At 42.3% G+C, this 7,699-nt stretch overlaps 2 protein-coding genes across 5 annotated transcripts; both read left to right on the forward strand.

The window, feature by feature from the left end:
* The first annotated feature begins 38 nt into the window (after positions 1 to 38).
* Positions 39 to 5,222, forward strand: LOC125991759 (guanine nucleotide-binding protein subunit alpha-13). 2 transcript variants are annotated; one of them, XM_049760147.1, is made up of 5 exons: positions 39 to 321; positions 1,368 to 1,594; positions 3,070 to 3,120; positions 3,199 to 3,399; positions 3,484 to 5,222. In XM_049760147.1, the coding sequence occupies exons 1-5, from the start codon at positions 39 to 41 to the stop codon at positions 3,853 to 3,855; spliced, it is 1,134 nt and encodes a 377-aa protein (XP_049616104.1). In that variant the 3' UTR covers positions 3,856 to 5,222. The 2 variants fall into 2 exon arrangements, with proteins under 2 accessions (XP_049616104.1, XP_049616103.1); XM_049760146.1 differs by having other exon boundaries at positions 3,070 to 3,399.
* A 150-nt stretch (positions 5,223 to 5,372) lies between these two features.
* si:dkey-21c1.4 (mitochondrial nucleoid-associated protein 1) lies at positions 5,373 to 7,480 on the forward strand. Of its 3 annotated transcripts, XM_049760152.1 has the most exons (5): positions 5,535 to 5,690; positions 6,020 to 6,802; positions 7,002 to 7,103; positions 7,193 to 7,309; positions 7,388 to 7,480. In XM_049760152.1, the coding sequence occupies exons 1-5, from the start codon at positions 5,681 to 5,683 to the stop codon at positions 7,414 to 7,416; spliced, it is 1,041 nt and encodes a 346-aa protein (XP_049616109.1). In that variant the 5' UTR covers positions 5,535 to 5,680; the 3' UTR covers positions 7,417 to 7,480. The 3 variants fall into 3 exon arrangements, with proteins under 3 accessions (XP_049616107.1, XP_049616108.1, XP_049616109.1); XM_049760150.2 differs by having other exon boundaries at positions 5,373 to 5,690; positions 7,193 to 7,480; XM_049760151.2 differs by having other exon boundaries at positions 5,388 to 5,690; positions 7,005 to 7,103; positions 7,193 to 7,480.
* The last annotated feature ends 219 nt before the right edge of the window (positions 7,481 to 7,699 follow it).

The following is a 7,699-nucleotide window of genomic DNA, read 5'->3' on the forward strand; positions in this document are numbered from 1 at the left end:
AGAGCAGCCAAATTAGCATCGATGAGGCTCTCGCGAACATGGCGGATTTCCTGCCGTCGCGCTCCGTGCTTAAAGTTTGCCTTCCCGTGTGTCTACTCAACAGCGGCGAGGTGGAGCAGGTCCGCCGCTCCAAGGAGATCGACCGGCGGCTCTCCCGAGAGAAAACCTATGTCAAGCGCTTGGTAAAGATACTGCTGCTCGGTGCGGGCGAAAGCGGCAAGTCGACGTTCCTCAAACAAATGCGGATCATCCACGGCCAGGACTTCGATCAAACCGCCCGCGAGGACTTCCGTGCAACCATTTATAGCAACGTTATTAAAGGTGAAATTTAACTTTTGAAAAAAAGCATTGAAATTGCGCTTTTGGGACGCGTGAATGCAAGGCGAGGCTCGCTTTTTGTTGGTTAATAATGGCCGGGAAAAGTTTGCAGAGAGGCACATAAACAGTCCTCGACACACCCTGCAAGAGAGCCCCCTTCTGCCTGTTTAAACTTGTTTACAAGCATACATTATCGGTTTGTATCGCCGTTTAGTTTTAATCTTACTTTTTAAAAGTGAGGAAATTAGCTATAGTGGATTTTTTTCCCTCAACAAATAGCTCAAATGGGATAGAAATTAGGTGTTCCTGTATGGCCACTTTCTCATGGAAAGTAAGACTAAGGTCAACCTGCAATAAACTAGGAGTCACCACAGAAGTGTAATAAATTCGATTATAATCATGTTAATCTGATTCTGAATTCATATATTGAATTTATGTACAACATTAGATTGGTGCTTTAGGCGTGTGACCTTGGCAGCAGTACATTGCTATAATCCAGTGTTTCCCGACCGTTGTTAAACCGCAGACACATTTTGCATGATACAAATCTCACATTTGCCAAATGTAAATTAGGTTAATTACACTGTGGCGGAACAACTTTTAAATTTTTCTCTCTTTCACTCTTGCCGGTATAGCTAGATGAGCAAATTTGTAGTGCATGTAGCTGACATGGCTTCTAAATGTAAGGCTGGTGAAATGGTATCGATTTTGTAGTATCAGAGCATTTTTAACAGTTGAGTACAGAAGTACAGTACCGGTAAAAGATTCCAATAGTGTTACCAGTGCGTGGAACCGCTTAGTCTCACGAGGGGTGCGGGCGTGCTGGAGCCTGTTCCAGCTGTCTCAGGGTGGTAGGCATGGTACACCCTGAACTGGTCGCCAACCAGTCGCAGGGCAGCATCCCTATGAATAAAGTATAATTAAGTACACCTATAGTAAATAGCAACAGTAAAAATATATTGCTACTACTCATTATGAATAAATGATGTATTATTTTGTCGTTAATATCAGATTAATTTGTATTTAATGAATCTGTTAATTCTCGCCAGGCATACGTGTGCTGGTGGACGCCCGTGAGAAACTGCACATCCCATGGGGGAACCCGAGCAACCAGCAGCTCGGCGACAAGCTGATGGCGTTCGACACGCGTTCGGCCAAGATGGTGCGCGGGCTGCTGGAGACGTCGGTTTTCCTGCAGTACCTGCCCGCCATCAAAGCCCTGTGGGCCGACACCGGCATCCAGAATGCCTACGACCGCCGTCGCGAGTTTCAATTGGTAAGTCGAAATAATTGTAAGTGAACCTTCCTCGCAGATGACTGTTAAGTGGACAGTCATGTGACTCGGTCAACTTCCTGTTTACACCTTCCGCCCTCTCGTAAGATGCTGACATTTCGTCCAGATGTTTACTATAACCTATCGCCAGGGATCGAAAGATAGTCCGCCTTTTGCGACGTCTTGACACTTCCCCATGTTGCTTTCACAGGAAAATGTACTTTTTCTAAATGGGTTTGTTTGAGTTACACAAGGCTGCTGCAGCGGGTTCTCAATGGTGTTTTGTTAATGCCCGGCCACAGACACAAGTGTGATTGGAGCTGGAATGTTGATCTGTCGTTAAACTGCTTTATACTTACAAACAGGGGGCCTTAGCTTGCCCACTTAGTGTTACTTGAGCACTCACATTCTTACATAAAAAATCTAATATTGCATGCTATATATACATATATTTAATTTATTCTGAGGTGTTGTAAAAATAAATAAATTATAATACCAGTTGCAAATATTGAAGTCATTCAAGTGAAGTTCCCTGGATGGACTGGAGGGACAGCAGAATTAATTTTAGCATGTTGAATGTATACAAAAGGCAGGCTCAAAGGGGGCGTAGTTAAATCAGGTCCTACAAGTTTTCTACTTAAACAGGCCAACGGTAAGATCGCATGTTTGAAGGCGCCTTTGAATTAGGACATCCTTAGAGGTGGATTAATGATTTCCTCACCCCTAAAAGGATGGCGCACATATATTTCATTTGTAAGTTTCAATTGGTATATTCTGGACGAAATGTCAGATATGGGTTTTATATATGCAAGGAAGTGTGTGTGGGTGTGTGGGCAATGACGTATATAGATACACAATCATGTTCTAGTTTTGCTTTCACAGCACACGGAAAAATCTTCATTTTTGTCTCGCTTCTCCTTTTTTTTTATTCCCTCTCTCACCCTGTCTGACTGATTTGTCGACAATTTTGAAACGTCACCCTGCGCCTGTCCTTCATGTTGAGCGTCCTTTCCCTCTCTCACAGTCAGGTTTTAAATTTAAAATTTAAGGTTAGGTGCTCCTTTGCTCTGAGGTAAAAAAAAAAAAAAAAAGTCTGGAGCCCTGTACACGCCCACACAATACAGACACAGGTTATTCTCGTCTGATTGGTTTTTGAAACGTTTGGCAGATGTGTCACCAGGATATCAAGAAATTATCATAAAATGCATGCAAAGGTTGTTCCAGTGAGATGTGGTAGCATAACTAAAAGCCCTTGAGAGACACCAGGAAAAACGATAAGGAAAATCACTACGCACACACACACGCGTGCTGATAAAGGAATGCATGTGAGTCTCTCCGGCTTCGTGTCCGGGCTTGCATTAATTGCCCCTTCAACAGAAGCTACCACAGTTCCACATATGCTAGTGTCTTCATTTTTGTGTCTTGTCCAACTACATCATCTACATGTATGTAATTGTGCGTGTGCTTGTATGTTGCAGGGCGAGTCCGTCAAGTATTTCTTAGATAATCTGGATAAGCTTGGCGAGCCAGTAAGTTTTTTTTTTCTCTTGTTTTTAAGTAATTACTATTACTTTGAAGTACAATCATTATGTCTTTGCGTGTGCCAGAATTACCTGCCGAGTCAGCAGGACATCCTGCTGGCACGAAAGCCCACCAAGGGAGTCCACGAGTACGACTTTGAGCTAAAGAACGTCCCCTTCAAGATGGTGGATGTGGGCGGTCAGCGGTCCGAGCGACGGCGCTGGTTTGAATGTTTTGACTCGGTCACCTCCATCCTCTTCCTCGTATCTTCCTCCGAGTACGACCAGGTAAGGAAGGGACTTTTTTTTTTTCTTCTCTCCAGATCTCACTAGGGTAGATAGCAAATGAAGACATTATGAATTGGCTCACAGGTTCTGATGGAAGACCGCCAGACCAACCGGTTGTGTGAGTCGCTCAACATCTTCGAGACCATCGTCAACAACCGCGTGTTCGCCAACGTCTCCATCATCCTCTTCCTCAACAAAACGGACCTGCTGGAGGAGAAGGTGAAGAGCGTGCCTCTCAAGGACTACTTCCCCGACTACAACGGCCCGGAGCACAGTCTGCCCGACGTGCAGGCCTTCTTGGTGGAGCGCTTTCGAGCCAAGCGACGTGACGCCACCCAGAAGCCGCTTTACCACCACTTCACCACCGCCATCAACACGGAGAACATCCGACTGGTGTTCCGGGATGTCAAGGACACGATTCTTCATGACAACCTCAAGCAGCTCATGCTCCAATGACCCTTGTGTGTGACCTTTAAAGGGGGACTCTAGAAGAATCATCCGGTAGAACGCATCGGCTGCTTTTGTAAGTTAGTCGTGGATTGGTAGTTCGCGGCGTGGGGCCGACCCGACCCTAATGAGACGTTTTTTGGCTAGGTTAGAACGTTTCACACAGGGGGGGGATCAAGAGGACGCTCGAAGGTATCAGCTGCGTCGGTTAGTCTGTGTTTTTTTTTTTTTTTTTTTGGGTCCGAGCACTGAATTCAGGCAAGTAACTCAATCAGTTGTTGCACTACCCCACCCCAAGGCCCCGTGTTACTTTGTGAATAGATGAACAGCAGTCCGTTTCTCCCGAATCTTCCCGGTCTTCTCGCTCATAAGTTTGCGAGGAAAAAAACTGACTGAACCTGATGCCTTGACAGGGACCAAATTATTGTTTAAAATTCTGCATTTGTGCCTGCAATGATTCCCAGCTGGCGTGCCTTAAGAGATCAGGTGCTATGCAGAAAATTATCCAGTTTCAAAAATTATTTATGAAATAACATTCTGTGTTCATTTATCTATGCCAGGTGAAATAATTAAATGCTCTTACAGTTGATGCCAGCAGATGCATAATAAACCAGTGTATCCGCTTTTTGTCACATTTGTTTGGCTTGTTATGTGATGTTTGACAATGGCTCAATAAAGATGGGGGAACACTCAGTCAATTTGCAGTGTTACCTGACCTTTATTGAGCTAATGCACACATATATTACATTGGAAAAATCTCACATCGTACCAAACAAATTTGACCAAAAGCAATGGGCTCTCTCTTTTAAATTTTTCTGTTACTTGTGTATACCACAAGTTGGTGGAAAAGCATAACTTTCTTTTATCAAACTATGGCCTCTTTAATTTTGTTCCTTGGCACCAAGATGGTACCAAAATGATATTTTACTTATCAACAAATATACAGCTTTCTATTACTAGCTAATTCAGTAGTGTGTTGCCAAATAACAGACACGAGCTGACACTTCTCTCAGGGTTGATTTAAAATTCAGTAAATAATTTCCATTAAAGCTCCATACTGTTTCTATTCTTTGCTGAACACCACTAATGTCTTCTCTGAGCTTCCCAGTTGCCCCCACCCCCTTAAAAGACAAGCTTTTCGTTGTACATAGCCCAATCATTTTTGTTGTAAATAATACCTAGTTGTATCTTCTTGTATGTAAATGGTTCTAGAAAAGTTTTTGTTTTAAATCACTGCGTTTTCCCAAGTTTTTTTTTTCTTTTCGGTTTCTGACACTTTTCTGCCATCTTTTGTTGGAAATTAATTGCCCTGTGTCAAGTCTCATGCCACTCTAACGTTTATCAATAAAACACTTTTCTAAAGAAATGTTACAATATTTGATTGCGCATTTTTATCATTGAGTTCGCCCACTTGCTGTACCTTAAAGATAGATCACTTTCACTTTGGTAAGGGGATTTTTTTTTTTTTTTTTACGACAAACCGGAAATGCGCCTGACTAATACATCAAAATAACGTCACACCCGTAAATTAAATGGATCACATTTAATTTAGTAAATTACAATCCATCAATCGAGGTACCTAAAATGACAAACCGCGTTTATACATAAAAATTCCACACATTTCTGATTAGGCCGCTAGTTGGCCACCTAAATACAACTTGGGTCCTTCTTCCATTCGCCTATCATAACATGACGGTGAACGCAAATCCGCGTTTGACGCTTAAGTTATTTGCATTTGTAACATGAACTACTTGTACCAGTTTGAATTCACGTTTTGAAGTCTTTTTTAAACATAACTTACATTCTTTTTTTTTTTCTCGTAACCACTTGCAAAATGAGCCCCGGTAAGTTTCGATAACGACAGTCACGTGACCTAAACTACGTATTTCCAATATTGAATTATTACTCCTTTTAGTAATTTTGGTATTATTCATAGTAGTAATAGCTAATATTCATATTAGCATATATATAAACCAGTATGGCATAAGACTGTATGTGGAAAAAGCAAAGTGCTGAGTACTTTATGGATGCACAGTTGCATGAGTATTGTAATTTTGAAAAGCGCCTGAAGGGAATTGCTACTAATTTCAGCATATGACAGCAGCATGTGCAATTATCAACATGCGGTTTTTGAAAATTCTATTCATAGTTTATTTTCTCCTCCCAACTACAGAGGTGTGTCCGTTCTGTGGGAAATCCTTCAAGCGGTTAAAGAGTCACTTGCCCTACTGCAAAGCAGCCAAGATACCTTTAAGTCACCATGAGCCCATGGTGTCCTCGCCACCAGGACAGCTAGAAGCAGACTCGTTTAAGATAAAGGGGAAGAAAACGCCACAGCTCAATAAGAAGACATCACCAGAAGCACCTGGGAAAAGTGGACATATGTCGCCACAGGTGAAGCCAAAGAAAAAGAGCATCCGTGCCACAATAGAAGCGGCAAAATCCAGCCAAACTTCTCCAGGTACGGATTCAGCTCCACAAAGTCTAGAGACAGTACCTTCAAGATCCGCGAGTACCAAGTCCAAATCATCTGCAGAGTCCCAAAAACCCAAAAGTGCCTCTAAAGGGAAACAAATCAAGTGCCCAGAAAAAGAAATGGCCGTCGGAAAGGAAATGCCCAGGATTACAGTCCAGCATGTTGGCAGCACATTGGGCCGGGCCAAGACCAACAGGCCTTCCATTGAAACTACTCAAACGAACACTAAATCAGGTTTAAGTCCAGCTAGTTTTAATATCATGATACAACACAAAAACTCTCTACTTACGCTTAAAGATAATGTGAGTGGATCCAAAGCAACCTCCTATAAGCCTTCAATTCTGCCCGACCTCAAAACATCTAAAGTTGGTTTTCAACAGACAGAATTCACTTCAGTGTTGCCAGGACACCTTTCGAACTTTCAGTCCAAAACTGTAGATACAGCAGCAACAATAGAAATGAGGAAAAACAACCTATCAGGTCAGTATGTGGCAGTACAAATGAATGTAGTTAATTGCTGTTGTATGTAAATGTGAATTACAATCCCCGTATAACTTGTTTAAAAAAAAAAAAATCAAGCTGTTCCACTCATAAATATTATACAAAATCATTAATATAAAGCCCAATTGTTGTTTTTTTCCTTATAATCATGATACTGACATCATCTAAGTTTGTTAAGCAGGACGGAGCCTAGGTCAGGTGACACTGCGGGAGCTTCCTGAGTGGCTGGCCTGCAAGACGCCACGCTGCCCGGGAGACGCGGCGGAAATGATGCTGAGAGGTAAAATATAAATAGAAATACTGTATACTCGCAACTAACTGCCACATCATTAGGTACCTCTCATAAGCTGCACTGTGCGCCCCTTACAGGCTGGCAGTGGTACTACAGGAAGTATATCGACGTGAGAAAAGGCGGCGTGGGCGGCATTGGCATGCTGCTGGCCGGATATTGTATGCTCGGCTACGTCTGGTCGTATCCTCATCTTAGTATGTATACATATGAACACTTGTCTCTTTACAGTGTCACATTTTGGGTTAAAGTGTTTAATTGTTTTGTTTTTATAGAGCATGAGCGCTGGAGGAAGTACCATTAAGAATTATTCTGCATTATATCAACTACAAATAATTCACTGAGGAAAAATAAAAAAGATTCAATTACGCGGTGTACGGCTCTTTCTGTCTGTTATTCACAATTGCCACCTTACAGTCTATTTTAAGTCAGTTTATTCGATTCACACCCACCTGACAGTATTTTAAATCTCCACAGGGTGTCGCTGTTGCGCCATGCATCACGCGTACTAGCTTGATAAAATTTAAAAGGGAACGGGCACATTTTTTAGATGGATAATATTTTCTAGACCAGATGTTGTATCTTTT

The sequence above is a fragment of the Syngnathus scovelli genome, chromosome 21, assembly GCF_024217435.2.
Source record: "Syngnathus scovelli strain Florida chromosome 21, RoL_Ssco_1.2, whole genome shotgun sequence".
Lineage (NCBI taxonomy): Eukaryota > Metazoa > Chordata > Actinopteri > Syngnathiformes > Syngnathidae > Syngnathus > Syngnathus scovelli.